Genomic DNA, 19270 nt, shown 5'->3' on the forward strand with positions numbered 1-19270 from the left:
GGCGGAGTTCAGGAGCTTTTGCTTTCCCTTTCAACGCAAATGTCGTTTGCACCCAGAAGGCAGCCTCAGTCTCTGTGGTTTGAAGTTGGCTTGCCTGAGACCAAGCTCCTCTGACCACTAATTAAACCTTAGGAGCAGCATTTAAACCTTTTAGACTGGGGTGGGGGAATACAAAAAGCTAGGAAACAAATGGTTGTTGGGGGAAGGAGTGGGGCCAGGGGGAAGGGGTGGGGCCTTCTGGGGGACCTGATTGGGACCCCGGCTTTGAAGGTGTACACCCCTGTGCTAGGGAAACAGCAGCTGGGCCTGAGGCACCGCACCCACCCCGAGCAGCAGTGAGCAGACAACAGGTGGTGGCCCTGAGGTTTGCCATTTCGGGTGTAGGTGGCTAGGACCACATGCTCTCCCTTGAATGACCCAGCTAGGATCATTGGCCTATAGGTGGGAGGAACGGAAGGGACAACCAGGGTCCAGCCCATGGCAGGCATTGAGTATGTATCGTGCTAAGGCCTTTCTGCTGTGGCACCCCAGTTGTGGAGTGAGCTCCCTGGAGTGGTTCGCCTGGCGCCTAGTTGTCCTCTTTGTGGCGCCAGGTGAAGACCTTTCTATTTTCCCATTCGTTTTCGCATTCCAGGTTTTGAGCTCTGCTGTCTTAAATCTGCCATTGCGTTTTAAAGGTCTTCATTGCTGCTAGGGTTTTACTCCGCTTGCATTTTTATGCTGTCGTTTTAATCCATTATACATTGCGTTTTCTGTTGTATCTTTGTGGTTTGCATTTTGTGAGCCGCCCAGAGAGCTTCAGCTCTCGGGTGTCAAAGAAATGAAATAAATAAGGCAGCCGTTGCAGCACAACGGCCTGCTGTGACGGAGGCGGCCTCTCCCCTTTCTCAGCTGCCTGCGGTCGTGGTTCCAGCGCCAGCAGACCTGCCCCACATGCCGGATGGACGTCCTCCGAGCCTCCCTCCCCGCCCAGTCCCAGACCCCCCCCGAGCAGCAGGAGGGAGGGCAGCAGCCGCCACTGCCACCGCATCAGATTCCCCAGCCGCCAAACTGTGAGTCTGCTTTGTGCGCTACTGGGCGAGGCATCTCAAAGCCAGTTTCTGGTCCTTGCCCCGGGCAGCTCCTGAGTCACACAATTTCCCCACCTCCCCCCCAATAGGTGGTACTGTGAGATTTCTACAGATGCCACAATAACTGGGAACAGAGTGCCGTGGCTCCCGTAACTGGAGCTAGAAACACAGGGACATCGGAAGCTGCCTTATACTGAGCCGGACCCTGTATTGCTGACACTGCCTGGCAGCAGTGGCTCTCCAGGGTTTCAGGCAGGATTCTTTCCTAGCCTTGCCTGGAGAAGCCGGGGATCGAATCTGGGACTTTCTGCATTTAAAGCATGTGCTCTGTCACACTGATCTATGCCCCCTCCCCCCAGATCTGGATGCTTAGTTGCCTTTGTTACATGGGTTCCTTGTAACACAAAGTACTTTTTTTCCACCCTAGTATAGTAAGGTACTTACTATACTAATACTTATACTATACTAATACTAATACTAAATACTAATACTATACTATGTACCTTACTATACTATAGTAAGGTACTTACTGAGGTACAAAGAACAGCCATGTTTTGTGGGACTGAACACACCCACTGTTAACTGGCTATACCAGTCTTCCCCAACCTGCCCCCCACCAGATGTGGCAGATTACAATTCCCAGCATCCCCCAGAGTGGCTGGGGATGCTGGGAATTGTAGTCCAACATCTGGAGGGCACCAGGTTGAGGAAGACTGGTCTCTGCTGTCCCACTGTTGATTAAACAATTGATTGTTAACATTATATAAAGACCTTTATTTATGGGTTTGTATTTCCGTACCGCTGTGGCAGGACATATGAATTTCACCACTTCATTAGTAGCCTTTCTGAAGCCTACTAAGGCGGTTTATAAAATGTTCGGAAAATTTTAAAGAATCAAATAGAAACATAGTAAAGTGTTTAGGACAACCTTAAAAACTGTAATAATTTTAAAAAAGCTAAGTTAACAAGAGGTGTCGTGACCACCACCCCTTCCTGAATGCAGAGAAAGTGGGTACCAGTTGCAGATCCAAAAAAGGGAGTGCATTTCCCCTGGCTTGCATAATTGTCAGAAGACTTTGGGGGCCGGGGGTGGGCTGGTTCTCTTTCCAGCGGGCTGTAAACTACCACACATCTTAAGCCATGTGCTCCTGGGAAGCACTAAATATCCTTGGCCCCGTGCTGTATCTGCTCCTTCTTATTTTCTGCAGTTCCCCAAGGCATCTTGCCACCTTTTCCTCCAGGGATGTTTCCTCTGTGGCCCCCCATGGCTCCATTCCCTCCTGTGCCTGGCGTCCAGCCACCCAACAACACAGACAACGCTGCTGCAGTGGCAGCAACCCCCTCCACGTCGGGAACGCAACCCGCAGGTGAGTGAGACGCCCCACCACTGGGGCCTTTCCTTGTTCGAGGCACTTGGCGGGGCTAGGACTGTCGTGCTCCATCAGGAAACCTGTTGTCTGTTCTGGGCAGCAGCTCAGGCAAGGAGGCTCAGTGTGGTCAAGATGGCTGGGTCACATCTGGAGCTAAGGTTCGGTTTCAGGGCCTTGGCCGGCAACCCTGAAGCTAGAGAACTAACCAGTGACTCCCGCAGAGTCTGAGAGCAGCTGGCAGGCTTTATAGTCCAGCCAGGAGAGTCTCTCTGGAAACTCCTCCCCTGCAGGGGCTGCCTTCCCCTGCAGGCGTGGACTTCTCCTAGGGAATGATGGATGGAGAATTGGGAAGCCAGGTTTGGGAGTGCTCCCAGGGTCTCCCTGTTCACTAGAGGAGTCCAAAGTCCACTCCTCAGAGTGAGAGGGTAGTGGCATCTCCCGACGGCTGCGTGGACAAGGCATGGAGCCCGAGGCAGTGGGCTCCACTTCCGAATGACCAGGAATGGCTTCTGACGCCTGCCCAGAGTCACTGTCACTGGAGGCTTCAGTCTCTGAGGGGTGCCAGTCCTGGGCCAAGACAAGCACATTCTCCTTTCCTGCTCTTGTGGGTGCAGACTGGCCTCATTCTCACTGAGTTGCTCAGCCTGGGTCTGGGCTGTGCCACTTCACTCTGCAGGCGTGGTGGCAGGAGAACGGGCTCTAGCTGAACCTTCTTCCGAGTAGGCTAGTCTTTCTGTGCGCAGAGGTGTATGTGTGTCTGGAAGGGGGCGCATTGTATGAATAAGCGCTTCTTCCTGTGAGCTCCTCTGTTCAGTTTGCAGTGGCACGGCTCTGACACAGGTCCTCCCACCTCCGGGATCATCTGCACATGAGGTTTAAGTACTGAAAAGGCAGGGCGAGCTCTCCTTTGTTCTCTCACGGCCCTCTGTGCAAGGTTGTCCACGATCGACTTCACACAGGATCGTCAGACGTTCTTAAGAGTCCTCCGAAGATGACATTTGTGTTCACCAGCTAAAGAGGAGCACATGCTCTTGACCAGAAGAGTGATGATGCACTCACCGATTAGGCCTTTTGTGGTAGTGCCCACAGCAGTTTCTCAAATTCCCACATGTGCCTATGGGTCAAGAAAAGTTTGGGGACCCCGATCTAAAGAGTCTTTGCTGGTAAGGCCATTCAGCCCTGAGTCTAAGATTACCTGACTCCACATAAGAACATAAGAAGAGCCCTGCTGGATCAGGCCAAGGGTCCATCTAGTCCAGCATTCTGCTCCCACAGTGGCCAACCAGCTGCCTGTAGGAACCCACAAGCAGGACAGGAGTGCAACAGCACCCTCCCGCCCACGTTCCCCAGCAACTGATGCTCATGGGTATCCTGCCTCTAAGACTGGAGGCAGCACAGAGCCATGAGGACTAAGAGCCATGGATCGCCTTCTCCTCCTCCAGGAATTTGTCCAGCCCCCTTTGAAAGCCATTCAAGTTGGTGGCCATCACACGAGGTAGCGAATCCCATAGTTTAACCACGTGCTGTGCGAAGACGTCCTTCCTTTGTTCTGTCCTGATTCCCCCGCCAATCGGCTCCATGGGAGGACCCCAGTGGGTTCTAGGATTACGTGAGAGGCAGAAAACCGTCTCCCTTTCCACTTCCTGCACACTATGTGAGCACCACACTCTCGCACGGCTCCTCCTCGGTTTGTGTTCTTTACGTTACAGTCCACAGGGGTGCGGTGGATTGGGTTGGCAAGGAAGCAGCAGGCTACGTTTTCCTAGCAGGTGACCCTAGTTCCTGGATCCCAACGGAAGTGTGATGTGTCGATTAGCCTTGAAGCCTCCCGCTTCTTCCCCAGTCGAGTACAGAACCATAGAATAGTAGGGTTGGAAGGGGCCTGTAAGACCATCGAGTCCAACCCCCTGCTCAGTGCAGGAAACCTGCTTCCCCGGCAGTCTCCCAAGTACTAGCCAGGGCTGACCCTGCTTGGCTTCCGAGGTCAGACGAGATTGGGCGCTTCCAGCCCTGTGTGGAGTGGGCTATGTGTGTGCGCCAACTGAATACAGCACAGTATGTGGGATTGATGCCTGTGGGTTTGCCACGGCTGTTTTGGGCAGCCATGAGGCTTAGGTAGCTGTCTTCTCCAGCAGGCACCGCAAGGCCCAGTGGTGATTCAGCCTCTGCAGCAGATGCCACGGCCCCTGCAGGGACGGTGCCAGGCTTCCCCTTCCCTCCTCCTTGGATGGGGATGCCATTCCCGCCTCTCTTTGGTAAGTCTCAGAACCCAAACCAACCCTGCCTCTGTGTGCATGTTTCCTTGTCTGGCTGCTAGCCTTACTGTGCGGTATTTTGAAGAGGAGGAGGAGGAGGCTGGCAGGCAGGCAGGCAAAGCTGGCGAGACACCTTAGGCACAAGGGAATCAAAGACCAAATCTTCCACTTGGCTATGAAGCTCCCACAATGACCTAGGAGAAGTTTACTTTAAATGTTTACAGCTATAAAATCACAATTAAGGAAACCCCAAATATGAAAACATTATTGGTACGCTATCACGGCTCTGCTCACTCATCCTTTTTCCTAAGCTAAACAACACAGAGGGAGATGGTGCTTAAGGTATCCTGACCCTAGACCACAGCTGAGTTTTAGCAGCTCTGATCTGAAGGTCGAGCGTCTTTGATCCAATGGGTCGCAGCATGGCAGATGCTGCCTTGAAATGCTACGCTATAAATGCTGCTCCCATTGCAACTGTTTCTTTATCCCTTCCTAGCGTTGTCTGAATAGCTCTCTGAATTAGCGACCAGCTCCGTGTCCTGCCGCTCAGTCTCTGCCCCCCGCCCCCTGTCCTCCCATAGGTTTCCCTCCTATGCCGGTACCGCCCTCTGGATTCGCAGGGCTGACGGAAGAAGAACTGCGGGCCATGGAAGGCCATGAACGGCAGCACTTGGAAGCCCGGCTCCAGTGCCTGCAGAACATTCATACGCTCCTCGACGCGGCCATGCTGCAGATCAACCAGTATCTCACGGTGCTGGCGACCATCGGGTAAAATAGCGGGCTCTTTCCCCCCAAAGCTGTGCTCGGCAGCCAAGGCTTAAAATAAAACGAGAAACCAATGGGATATTTTGAAGCGGCAGCTCTTAGTTTTGCGACCAGGATGCTTTAGAGCAACACATCACTTCCTTTGAGGTGGCGTGGTCGGTGAGTCTTGGTTTGGGGATTAGAGCAGTTGCTGAGTAGACCGTGTAGCTCTGCCTGGCTTCCATTCTGGACTCGATGAACAGATTGCGACGCTTCATACACTTATGGGTAGGGAAGTGATTAAGAATAATTCTTCTCCATGGTTTGCTACTATAAGATCACCAAATTGCAACGTATTTATGGAATATTACTTTTCCACCACTGAGAGAAGCCTCCTTGGAACCGAGGTTCCAGCAGTTTATTTGGAAGGCACACCTACCGTCCTATTCCTGCAAGGGATGGATTATGCATCTGAGGTGGTTGCATAGAGGGGTTAGCCCATTTTTTTAATAGTTTTGTCTGTTACGTGGCTCTGGCAGAACAGAACTTTTACCTTCTGTGTCTCGATGTGCTGGGCTGGTTAACAAATGATATATAATGGCACACTTGCTTTTAGATGAGTACAAATATATATCCTATCAAGTTGCATTATGTGCAACAGCAGCTAAGAAAATTCGAGGAAGTATTTTGAAGGAAGTGTAAGTGGATTGTAAAAGTGATTCTCTGAGCAAGTTAAGTAATTACTGAAAGCTGTATGAAGGATATTTTATTTATTATTACATTTATATCCAGCCTGTTTCCCTCTTGCAAGGAAGCCAAAGTGGCTTACATGGTCCTTCACCTCTCCATTTTACCCTCACAAGGTTTTGGTGTGCTGTATAGCTTGTGTCCCCTCCCCATGCGGAGCGGGAGCGGAATTAATTATGTGAAACCATGGAATGGTATGACTTTTTACATGCAAATTAAGATAGCACCAGTGAGGGCTGCAACAAAATGTTGCAGCGTGGACTACTCCTGATCCCTGTTTCAGACAATCAGCCATGCTCTCTTCCAGGTTACTCTATGGCATTCTCTCTCCCCACCCCATTTTCTGTTCTCTCCTCCCCCCAGTATTCAGTCAGCATTCTGTGGCCACTGAGAATGTTCAGTCCAGATTGGGTTGTTGGGGGGAGGGGTGTTGACTAAAGATTCTGTGTCTTTAGTCTGTGTTGGATTCAGCACCTAACAGCAACAATGGAGAGGGCCTTCTCGGTGGCGGCCCCCCAATTGTGGAATGATCTCCCTGATGAGGCCCGCCTGGTGCCAAAATTATAACCTTCTTGGCGCCAGGTCAAGACTTTTCTTTTTTCCCAGGCGTTTGGCAGCATGTGATAAGTTTTAATTCATCCTGGATTTGTTTTCTGGTTTGGCTGATCGCTCAAAGTTGTTTTTAGATGCGTGTTGTCTCTGCGTATACTGTCTGTCTCTGTGTTCTTTATGTTTTAAAATTTTGCATTGTTGTTGTTGTTCAGTCGTTCAGTCGTGTCCGACTCTTCGTGACCCCATGGACCATAGCACGCCAGGCCTTCCTGTCCTGCGCTCTCTCCCGGAGCGTGCTCAAGTTCATATTCATTGCATCCGTGATGCTATCTAGCCATCTCATCCTCTGCCGTCCCCTTCTCCTTTTGCCTTCAGTCTTTCCCAGCATCAGGGTCTTTTCCAGGGAGTTTTCTCTTCGCATTAGGTGGCCAAAATATTGGAGCTTCAGCTTCATTATCTGTCCTTCCAAAGAGCAGTCAGGGTTGATTTCCTTTAGGATGGACTGATTTGACCTCCTTGCAGTCCAGGGGACTCGTAAGAGTCTTCTCCAGCACCACAGTTCGAAAGCATCAATTCTTCGGCGCTCAGCCTTCCTTATAGTCCAGCTCTCACAGCCATACATTACTACTGGGAAAACCATAGCTTTGATTAGATGGACCTTTGTCGGCAAGGTGATGTCTCTGCTTCTTACTATGCTGTCTAGGTTTGCCATAGATTTCCTCCCAAGGAGCAAGCGTCTTTTAATTTCATGGCTACAGTCACCGTCTGCGGTGATCTTGGAGCCCAAGAAAGTAAAATCTGTCACTGCTTCCATTTCTTCCCCTTCTATATGCCAGGAAGTGATAGGGCCAGATGCCATGATCTTAGTTTTTTTAATGTTGAGTTTCAAACCAGCTTTTGCACTCTCCTCTTTCACCCTCAACAAGAGGCTCTTTAGATCCTCTTCGCTTTCTGCCATTAGGGTGGTATCGTCTGCATATCGGAGGTTGTTGATAATTCTCCCGGCAATCTTAATTCCAACCTCTGATTCATCCAACCCGGCATTTCTCATGATGTACTCTGCATATAAGTTAAATAAGCAGGGTGACAATATGCAGCCTTGTCGTACTCCTTTCCCAATTTTGAACCAATCGGTTGTTCCATCTCTGGTTCTTACTGTTGCTTCTTGACCCTCGTACAGGTTTCTCAGGAGACAGGTAAGGTGGTCTGGTACTCCCATCACTTTAAGAATTTGCCACAGTTTGTTGTGATCCACACAATCAAAGGCTTTAGCGTAGTCAATGAAGCAGAAATAGACGTTTTTCTGGAATTCTCTTGCTTTCTCCATGATGCAGCGAATGTTGGCGATTTGATCTCTAGTTCCTCTGCCTCTTCTAAACCCAGCTTGTACTTCCGGTAGTTCTCGGTTCGCATACTGCTGAAGCCTAGCTTGTAGGATTTTGAGCATCACCTTGCTGGCATGTGAAATGAGCGCAATTGTGCGGTAGTTTGAACACTCTTTGGCGTTGCCCTTCTTTGGAATTGGAATGTAAACTGACCTTTTCCAGTCTTGCGGCCATTGCTGAGTGTTCCAAATTTGTTGGCATATTGAATGCCGCACTTTAACAGCATCATCTTTTAGGATTTTAAATAGCTCGGCTGGAATACTGTCATCTCCGCTAGCTTTGTTGTTACTAATGCTTCCTAAGGCCCACTTGACTTCACTCTCTAGGATGTCCGGCTCAAGTTCAGTGACCGCACTATCATGGCTATCAGGGACATTCAAATCTTTCCTGTATAGTTCTTCTGTGTATTCTTGCCACCTCTTCTTAATCTCATCTGCTTCTGTTAGGTCCCTGCCTTCTTTGTCCTTTATCATGCCCGTCTTTGCACAAAACGTTCCCTTGAGATCTCCAATTTTCTTGAAGAGATCTCTAGTCTTTCCCATTCTGTTGTTTTCCTCGATTTCTTTGCATTGTTCATTTAAGAAGGCCTTCTTGTCTCTCCTTGCTATACTCTGGAACTCTGCATTCAGTTGGGTATATCTTCCCCTTTCTCCCTTGCTTTTCGCTTCCCTTCTTTCGTGAGCTACTTGTAAAGCCTCCTCAGACAGCCACTTGGCTTTCTTGCATTTCTTTTTCTTTGGGACGGATTTCGTTGCTGCCTCCTGAACAATGTTACGGACCTCCGTCCATAGTTCCTCAGGCACTCTGTCTATCAGGTCTAATCCCTGAAATCTATTCCTCACCTCCACTGTATATTCATCAGGGATATGATTTAGGTCATACCTGAAAGGTTTAGTGGCTTTCCCTACGTTCTTCAATTTAAGCCGAAATTTTGCAAGAAGCAGCTCATGTCTGTCTCTGTGTTCTTTATGTTTTAAAATTTTGCATATTGTATTCCTAATGTTTTTAACCTTTGTAAACTGCCCAGACAGCTTCGGCTATGGGGCGGTATAGAACTGTAATAAATAATAATAGTAATAGCAATAATAATAATACTTCTGTAACCCTTGGGGTTCTTCCAAGCTGGCTGATATCTCCCTCCTGTACACGATGACGTTCTGGCTTCATAAATGTCAGCATGCATGCCTGAACATTGCAACTAGAGGGAATGGGGCACATATGTTGAACTTGATTATTTGTACCGGCCTTAGAATTTGGCTTACCTGGTTGCATGAATATTTATTTTTCTGGCATGGTCCTAAACATGACGCTGCCCAAAGGCTTAAGGTAATAGCTGCTGCTGCTTGATTTTGTTTTTCCAGCCACAGAGGTCCAGGCTGTATGTGCAACCATTGGCTGTCCTTTTTGTTTCTAGTTTAGTAAGTTGGTTTTCTAAAGGAGACTGTTTTTTCCCATCTGCCAAAAGGGAACTGAAACTGAGGACAGCCTGATGCCCCAGCCCAGCCACTGAGCCATAGGTGGGGTTGGGAGTCTTCACCCAGTTCTGGCATTCTGCCCACTGTGCCCCTCTCTCTTGCACAGGACGCCCCGAACTGCACCGCCACCAAGTGCTTCGGCCGCTTCGACATCCCCTCCGGAGACCCTCAGCCCTGAACCTGGCACCAGCGAAGCCCCCGCCACCTTCCAGTCTGCTAACAGCACCTCTTCCCCAGCAGCAGAGACAGACGCATCGGGTCAAGCAGGTAGACAGCATTTATTGGCTTGATAAGAAGTCACCTTTGGAGGGATACTGTGATTTTTTTGTGCGTGTGAACCACCCAGAGAGTTTTGGCTACGGGCAGTACAGAAATTGAATTGACAGCTGGGAGTTTCACTGGAAGAGCAGAATCGAACTACGAGAAATTCCGTTTATTGAAACCATCTGAAACAAGCGACTCTGCGGGTTCTTTAATGAGATACCCCAGTTCTGAACTCATAATAAGACTGGTCTGGATGGTAGTGGGTGAACAAGGGAACATCGGAAGCTGCCTTACCCTGCGTCAGACCCTGGGTCCATCTAGCCCAGTATTGGCACTGACCGGCAGCAGCGGCTTTCCAAGGTTACAGGCAGGATCCTTTCCTAGCCTACCTGGAGATTCTGGGGATCGAACCCGGGACCTTCTGCATGCCAAGCAGGAGCTCTACCCCTGAGCTATGGCCCCGCCCGAGGGAATAAGAGAAAGGATAGGCAAAGGACAAATAACTTTATGGTGGTCAGTTGGGGGGTTATTGTTTGTTTTGTTTAAAATATTTCTACCCCGCCTTTCCTCAAGCAGACTGCATCATGGCCAGAAAAGAATGAAAGTTAAAATATCGTCGTAATTTGAGAATAATCAAAGATGACAACAGTGCTAAGAGGAGCTGCACATCAGTAAAAACTTCCTGACTGTTAGAGCAACACGACAATGGAGCCAATTCCCTAGGGAGGCGGTGGGCTCTCCCACAGTGGAGGCATTCAAGAAGAGGCTCAGGGATGCTCTGACTTGGATTCCTGCACTGAGCAGGGGGTGGGGCTCGAGGGTCTTGTAGGCCCCTCCCAACCCTACAATTCCATGAAAATAGAAATCGGCCACTAAAACCAATTCCGTTAAAACTCCAGCGGCGAAATGGCTTTGAACTCTAAGGACTAGAAACTTGACGCGAAGAAGCGCTGTGCTGTGGAGTGTTTGTGTACCGCTTCTTATAGACCCTCTTGTGTGCTTTCAGGTCCACCCCTGGTGGCCGGCGCGGAGGGCTACACAGAGCTGTCTGGCCTCGAGGAGGACGCAGAGCCCCCTTTGCCGGAGGAGCCCGACACAGCGGAGCTGCGCAGGCGCCGACTTCAGAAACTGGAACTGCCCCCATCCTCTTCCCATTGACGGCCCCTGCTGCCCCCTTCCGGCGAGCCTCGCGCTGTGGCTGGGTCAAGCATCCGGCGGGTTTCTGTCCGTTTTCCAGTAAAAGGAGGAGAAAAGACACCGAAAGGCAGCATGCCGTGAGTGTAAAGGGGCAAGACCAATGGGACCCGGACGTCTTAACTTGCTCTGTCAAGTGCCGATGTGACTGGAGGCCGCTGAGGGACGCTGTTTTGCGGGGGGGGGGGGGGGGGATGTGTTGCAGAACTGACGTTGCCTTGATTCATACCTCTTAAGAGGAGACAGCTGCCTGTCCCTACCATACACATCTCTCCTGCCACGCCAGGGCGATAACTTCTCTAATCTAGATCTCGGCTGGACAGACCCATACTCAACAGAAGCAGCGCATTTCAGTCTGGGCAAGGCCTCCCTTCTTTCCTTTTTTGGATGCCACCTAAACAATGAGGGCACTATCAGCTGAGAGAGCTGGGGGGAGGGAGGTGGCTTTTCCTACACGTCATTAGTTTTCTCTTACTTTAGTTCTCCTCCCTCACTTGTTCCATAGCGGTGGGCTTTTTGTGTGTGGCGTTCTTGGCTGCCTGTTGCAAGCAAAGCAGCAGTGCCCGTTTCGGTGATGGCTGCCTGGAACGTCCACTTGCCTTTTTGTAGGTGCAGTGCGCAGGATCGCGTTAGAGCAGGAGCCCTCAAATGTACAGGCTGCAGCCCCTTGCCTGCCCACAGCCCCCCCTCCCTGAACCCCAACCAGCAAGGTCACGAGGCTTTAGAATGAAGTTCTGTTGACTCTTGAGCCAGGATCGGAGGAGGCGTTCCGTTCCTGACGGCAGACCGGATTCTGAGGTCACTGTGCTTCTCTCTCTCTCTCTCTTTCTCGGTGGAGGGGGTCGGTTTCGCCGCACAGTAAATTTGTGACTAGACTCTTTTGTGCTTCCTTGTTTGGCTCTTTACAAAAAGGATTCCAGTAGCTACGGGGGCAAGCAAGCAACTTGTCGCCGCGAGAGGGCTTGGCTTCATCTCCTTCAGCTGTGTTCTTGGTTCCCGGAGAGCTGGGGACTGGGAACAAAGTTTCAGTTGACAATAACTGCAGCCTGCGGGCTGTGCAGTTCCTAACACTGAGTTTTTAGCTCTGAGCATCCACTGTGGCTGGCAGGCAGTGGGTGTGATCCAGAGAAAGCTACACACACACACACACACACCCCTTGCAGAAATCACTGACATCCTGGAGCATCCTTACAGCATGTTTCCGTCCCATTGGCTCAGTAGAGCTCTGGTCCCCCTGTGCTCCCGCTGGTTCTCAGTTCATGATTCTGGCACCCTCTTCCTCCTCAGAGCCTGCTGGACTTCCATTAATCCAGCTGGGCCTGCTGTTCTTTGCAGCACCTCTTCAGTCTGTCTCCTGAACGCTCGGCACCAGCGCTGCTCATCCGAAGGTTCTTGCAGGTAGCGCAGGGCCGTCTGTTCCTCAGCTCCAGAAGACGATGGCGTTGGAAAAAGTGGCTTTGGCTGCCTGTGTTGGTCTGCCTTCATTTCTGGGCCCTCACCGTCACTCTCCCTTCCCCTCTCTGGTGGATTCCACCAGAAGTCCTGAAAGCTGACCTTTCCATCCACTGACAGCTTTGAGAGTGGGACTGATTCCCTGAGTGCAGCGGTTAGGGTTTCTGTGCATGTAGTGGGGCTTCTTAGGGCACCCCCCCTTCCTAAAAGCAGCACCCCTGTGAGAAGGGCGAGCACGTTGGTGCCGGGAGCTGCGAGTCCCAAGGAAGTCCCCAAGGTGAGAACGTGGAAGAATTTGCTTCAGCTCTCTGTGTGTCATCCATAGAGGGCTGGAGACTGAATTTAAGACTGGATACCTTCTCTCTTGTAGTAGGTGGCTGTAGGGGCTATGGAAAGAGTTGGGGTGCATTCAAGGAGCCTCCGTGCTGGAATGAGCTGTGTTTTCCCCCACACTTGGAAGCTGTTTGCCCTCTGGGGGCGTCCTTACTGCTCTACGTGCTTGATGGGGGAACACTTGTGTACGGCCTCTGATTTGAGGCAGAGATCTACACAAGCGCCCCATAACTTGCCTCCAAGAAGCTTCCTAAATCCTGACGATGGTTTCACTCCTGGTACACCAACTTTCGGGTACTGCTTTTTTTTTTTTTTTTATGCTAGGCCACTTCTATTTTTTCAGACCGACTGACCAACCACATCTTCGTAAGTTTGGGTTTGTTTGTGTGTGTGTTTTCAGAGGGGTTAGTGAACTGTGAAATGCAGTATTAATGTTGGCTATCTGGCAGAAGAGTGAGTAAGAAACTGAGCAATTTAGACTTTGGGGAAGGGGGTGGAGAGAAAGAGCACAGCAGGGGTGGTTGGAAGTATTGATTTCAATAAAAGACTTTGATCCAAGGCCTCTGTTAACTTAATCTTTCCTGGTTTTGAAAAGACACTGGAATGCAATTTTCTCTCTTGCTCATCTCCTGAGTTGGATTTACAGAATGGTCAGGCAGGAGAAAGTTGACCCAGGTTGTGCTTTGTAATGGGGTGTCATAAATCTGACCGGGGCAGGGGGAGATGTCTCTGCAAACCAGAGGACTCTGTTGAAGAATACAGGAAACAATAAGTGGTTACCTTTTTTGGTGCTCCCCATAAGCCAATTAGAAGGGTAAACTGGATCTTTCCCTATTGGGCAAGTGTATTGACGATCAGTACGTGGCTGAGACTTGCTAAGAAAGAACCACCCTAGAGGGAAAGAAGTCCTGCAATTATACACAAATTGCAATGCTGAGTTGGTTTGGCAGAGCGAGGGTGCATATGGACCCCCAGTGCAGTCTTCCCCAACCTTGGTGCCCTCCAGATGGTTTGGACTACAATTCCCAATATCCCCCTGTGGCTGACTGGGGATGCTGGAAGTTGTAGTCCAGCACATCTGGAGGTTGGGGAAGGCTGCTCTAATGGCTCTCGTTCCAGAAAGCTGTACAGGGCCAGAAAAAGAGAATCCCAAATGGAGTACGTAGCGCTATCTTGGAAAACATCAATTATAACATCAGATGACATCATCTTAACGGGTGATAACGCGAATGTTTGTGGGGGGCGTGTGGTGCTTGTCATGGGTAGCATAAGGCAGCCACTAGAAACTACATCTTCCAATTTCTTGCTTTTCTCTGCTGTTCACATCCCCTGAATACTCTTTTCATTCCATAGATTATAGGGTGGCCGTCTCTGCTGTTTCACCACCCAAGGAGTGCATATTCCAACGTGTTGGAGGTGTGTTGTGTATAAAATACCAGGGCTCATCTTTGAGAGAGCAGGCAGAACTGAAACCAGACCTTTTTCTGGTTCTGCAAAACCAAAATGTGACCCTGGGAGTGCAGATGCAAACCTCCAAGCCGGCTGGTGCTTGTGAGTAGCAGTTGTCAGCTGTGCCAGTCATACTGGTTTGCTAAAGGCTGGCTAGGAACTTAACTGATCCTCAAATAGCACGCCGTTGCCTATCAGTTAGAAGTTAGGTAGCCAACTTCCTTGAGCTCGGAGAAGTAAATGATTCCTTTGCCCATGTGTGTCCTCTTCTATCCAAACCATAGGAAAGGAAAACTTTTTGGAGGAGGGAGAAGGAAAAGTCAGACATGTGAGGGGCAAGAGCTGAAATGGAGGAAAACTTGAAGGGGGAGGGAGAGCTGTGTCTTAGGGATTGTCCTGTCTTGGCGGTGTGTTCCCTGCTTTGTCACTACACACAATCGATCACTGAGGCTGCAATTTGAAATGGAGAAGACTGTAGGGTGACTCCTGAAGGCATACAAAGAGACTGAGATAAGTTGCCTGTTTGCAGTTGCTTTGTGTGGTATTTCCTGTATAATTTCCTCCCTGCACACTTTTTTTTTTTAAGGGCTTTGATTTCATGCACACAGTTTTTTTTCTTTCTGAGAGCCAAGTGGCCTTTCCTTCGCTCCTCCAAAGCGGCATGTTTGGAGGTGACTGTTTCAGATTTGGCCATCTGCCTCTCGCCCTCGCCTGCGATATTTCAGCAGTAGCAGCACACATTTCTGTAAAGCAAGAAAAGTGAATTGTGAATGTTCTAGTTCATTAACAAAAAGGGAGATGACTAGGAAAAGCAAGGGTGTGACACCTCCATCCCAAAGTCTACCATTTCTTGGAATCCCCATCTAATTTAAGTCTGGTGTGAAAGAGCGAAATGATAGAGATGCCATGTTCGGTGACATGCCAAACCCAGAATTTGTCCTCTTTTCAAAAAACTAAGCATCGTTTTGTATTTTCATCAGCAGGTTGTTCTGATTTCTTTTAACGTCAGCTGTGTTTGCCGCAGGGTCGGTTGAATGCCACCACAATTTTTTGTTATCGGACTTGGCTCCTTTTCGGAGTTGACACTGAAAGGTGAGGAAGCTCAGCAAAGCGATGTTTACGGCCTCTCTTCCTCACAGCTTCTGTTCAGCTGCGTGTTACATGGGGGCAGAGGAGGTTTTGGATAATTTAATGTTTTGTAAAAATTGTATAATTTTTAATAGCTTGAATTATATATATACAGCAAATAAAAACTTGCATTAAAGATTGCTTCGTTTTACTCCTCATCTGTAATTTCATTATGTTTAAATTCATACGATGTTGAAACTACGAAAGAGCTGAAGTTATTTCCAAATTCAAAACATGAATGCTTCCGATGAAACATTCTGTTTAAAGCATAAATGTTACATGTATTACCTTTATATATCACCTTTCCTCTAACAAGCTGAAGGTAGTGTGTATGGTTTTCACCCCTCGCCCATGTTTTTTTTTTTTTTTTTTACTAACAGCCCTGTGAGGTTGGTTAGGCTGAGAGGAAGTGACCAATAAGCTTCCAGGCTGAGTGGGGATTTGAACCTATCCTAGTCACACACTGACCACTACTCCATACTCTTCACTTTATTCTCCATAGCTAAACACCTTCCATAGAATAAGAAATGTGCACAGCAGGAAAATGGACTGAAATACCACCTCTAAGACCCAATTAATTTTTCTCTTGCAGAGCGAAGGCGACAGATCCAGAAATAACATCCTTCACTTACAGCAGGGGTGGGCAGCATGTTGGCCCTCCAGATGTTTTGGACTACAATTTGTCAGCTTTATGTTCATTATACAGCTGCTAGATGGTGCTGTGGTCTCTCTCTTATTGCGGGTTTCCCTCTTTTGACGAGGGAACTCAAGCGCTGTGATTTGATAGCTGATTATCTCCGATCTTTTAAAAAACAATAAAGGTTATTTAGTGTGGGAGACACCCTGGAGGTTGACAACGTCATCTAACTAATCACAATAGCAGGATAAAAGCTCTGTGTGAAGAAGCCCTAGGTCAAGGTGCATAGTAACCACACACAGTCAAGATACTTGGTCACAAATTATTTGCTTTGGTTAAGTTTTTCCTCTTGTTACACCATTTCAGTGCCGTTTTCAGCAGCCACAATGAATGATCCACACTTTTCCATGATTCAGATCCCGGCCTCTTTGAACGTGATGGAAGGATCAACGCTGAACGTGGTGTGCAAAATCAATGGAAGCATTTCTTCCAAGTGGTTTCTTCAGTGGTATAAAAACAGCAGTGATAGGTAGGTGGGATTATATAACTCAAACCGAATTTATATCATGAATCTAAAAGACAAATCTAGTGATTTGACTCTGAAGACAGCTGGCCTAGATGATTCTGGAACCTGTCTCTGTTACGTTGGTATTGCAGCATTTTCCCTTTTTTCTAGTAAAGGGTCACAAGTGATCGTCTATGGTAAATACTTACATTTCCCATGTTCTTTTTGTCAGAAGCTTTGAATTCTCTGCTGATTGTAAATGTAGAGTAAACTACTGAGATTTGTGGCTCTACAGGAAATCCACACTTCTTTTTTTTAATGTTATAAACAAAGGGCTTTATAGTTGTACGGGCTTCTATCTGATCAGCAGGTTACTGTTTTCCCTCTCCCTCTCCTTTTAACTGCTTGAGAGAAGTAGTGACTAGCAGAGTCCCCGTGTGGCAGGCAGCTTGCTTTCCTCTTCCATAAATCGGAGAACCCTGATAGTGAAACATAAAGAGCATCGGAGATATGACCATTCCCCCCTGCTGTTTTCCCAGAGAAAATTGCCCCCCTGGAAGCCCTTGTTTGTGGCATGATAGAGTTGGAAGAGATTTCAGAGGTCATCTAGTCCAACCCCTTGCTGATGCAGAAAATCGGTAGCTACAGCTTCCCTGACAGGTAGTCTTATGGCCTCTGCTTTAAAACCTCCAGTGAAGGAGAATTCACCACCTTCTGAACGATTTGCGCCGCTAGGAAGTTCTTCCTCCGGTTTAGTCAAAATCTCCTTTCTTGTTAATTTGAACCTGTTGGTTTGGATCCAGGCGTTTGGAGCAACAGGAAAAGAAACTTTCCACCATTCCGAGCCATTCAGATACGTGAAGATTGCCTTGATATCACCTCTTAAATCCTTTGCCCCCATAGGTTCTGTTTTCTGCAGCGGTACCTTCAGGGGCAAACAGCAGCAGGGGAAAGGGTCACCCCCGCTTGTGTGCATGGCCCTGATCCTCATCTCTCTCCTCCCAATTGCTATCTCTCACCCAGGAGAGATGAGTATGTAGTGAATGCATTGACTAATCCTGGTCTAGCAAAAGGTCTACGATAATCCTAGAACTGGAGGAAGTATAGGTTGACTGAATGAATCAAATATCTTTAAACTCATTAGACTACCTCTATTGAATTTAATTGTTATTTTGCACTGATGTAACAACGTTCCCTGCTCCCCAACGTGCCCATAGTTCCCCTTTCCCTACTACAGAATTTCTGGTTAGGGGGTCTACAGGACATCTCTCTACTCATCTCCATGGCTCCTGGTTTTGGAAGGCAAGACACCCCCAGTGGGCTCCCTCCCTCAGTGAGTCTGCCCTCTCACCCCCATGGTCCCCAGCTGCTCTTTCTCCTCCTCCTCTTCCTCATCATGGCCGCCGCTTGCTTGCTTGCTTGACAGGCAGAGAGTCAGGGTGCAAGCAGGCCGTGGCACCTCCTGCTGCTCCTTCTCACCACCTCCGTTGTCTGAGTGAGAGGCAGGCAAACAAGCGGGCTGCGATAGTGAAGAGGAGGAGCAACTCCTGGGGGCTCTTGCCAGCGGGCCCAGCTGCCCTACCATGCCGACCCTTGACGCTGGGCCCACCTGATCCTGTTCGGGACTTCTTCTGCGAGACAACAATTATTGGAATGTCTCGAGTACGCTGTTGTTTTTTTAAAGGTTCATCAGGCTCCCCTGACAGCCACCGTTCAGTGATACTGGCTGCTGCAGTTACCACTGCAGGGTTGATGTTTGCAAAAGTGACCATCAGTGCATGCGATTTTGTCAAGTGGCCTTCTCGCACCATGTAAAAAGAGATCCTTTGGACTCATGGACTTGTTGACTGCAGGAAGAGAGGATCTGGTCCCTGGAGCTGAGCAAAAGGGGGAGGAACCCCCCCCCCCCAAATACAGTTTGGCCTTTTATCCAACCCGATCATCTTGTAATGTCAAACATTCAAATGTAAAGATTCCCTGTATGTGAGGATGACATGGGTGTCTCCTTACGATCCTGAAGACGATGGACTGAAAGTTGTGTAACGGAGACAATGAGAATCAAAACTTGGTCTGGGGCCTCGTGAGAAATGCCGCTGGCCGGGAGGTGCAGCAGCAGATGGACCAGACGGGGATCATAAATCATGAGCTGTCCCACCTCTGGCAGGCCCTGGAGCAGGGCAGCTGTCCTGTGGCACCGGAAGGGACTGTCTTGCACCAGCAGGTGGACGTCTTCAGCCGCCGGCGAGTGGTGGAGGCAGTGAAGTGGGCCACCCTGTCTGCGGTGGGCAGGGGGAGCTGTCCGTCAGCCTGAGCCCACCCTCTTTCCTACTGGGCCTTGCCAATGTCCCTTGTTCTCTTGGCCACCCTGCTGCCCGCCCCCCTCCTTTTGTGCATTCCCTCCTTGCGGGGAGAAATACAGTTTTCTACTGCCAGCCTCTCTCTGTGTGCAGCTCCTTCTTTAGGCTTGTGGCTGCACCCCGACTGCCCCCACCTTGGTGAGCGTGGCACTGGATTCCTGTACAGGTGAGGCAGGTGGGGTGGTGAGTGATGCTCGGCGCTGGAGGGATGGTCCGCCCGCATCAGGGCAGCACTCCCGTTGGCCTGGGCGCTCACGGGGCACCAGAGCGCGGCTGCCTTGCTTGGTGGGTTGGCTGCAAATCATGCCTGGGCCGTTCCCTTTTGTGAGCAGCTGGCTGCCTGGAGCCGCACC

The 19270-nt window shown here is 49.4% G+C and overlaps 1 protein-coding gene across 13 annotated transcripts in view; it reads left to right on the forward strand.

The window, feature by feature from the left end:
* Positions 1-15781, forward strand: part of SYVN1 (synoviolin 1) — a 37718-nt gene extending 21937 nt beyond the window's left edge. For 3 of the 13 annotated variants that reach the window (XM_084824610.1, XM_084824611.1, XM_084824618.1), the window contains 6 exons: positions 892-1052; positions 2279-2437; positions 4573-4695; positions 5277-5463; positions 9705-9865; positions 10869-11931. In XM_084824610.1, the coding sequence (XP_084680736.1) occupies positions 892-1052; positions 2279-2437; positions 4573-4695; positions 5277-5463; positions 9705-9865; positions 10869-11020 (943 nt within the window). In that variant the 3' untranslated portion in view covers positions 11021-11931. Of the gene's footprint in view, positions 1-891; positions 1053-2278; positions 2438-4572; positions 4696-5276; positions 7023-9704; positions 9866-10868; positions 11932-15273 lie in introns of those variants that run through there. The other 10 variants (XM_084824612.1, XM_084824613.1, XM_084824615.1 and 7 more) reach the window with 8 other exon arrangements.
* The last annotated feature ends 3489 nt before the right edge of the window (positions 15782-19270 follow it).

Source organism: Heloderma suspectum, chromosome 17 (assembly GCF_057233095.1).
Source record: "Heloderma suspectum isolate Gila_16-S chromosome 17, 16-S_ref, whole genome shotgun sequence".
NCBI classification, from domain to species: domain Eukaryota; kingdom Metazoa; phylum Chordata; class Lepidosauria; order Squamata; family Helodermatidae; genus Heloderma; species Heloderma suspectum.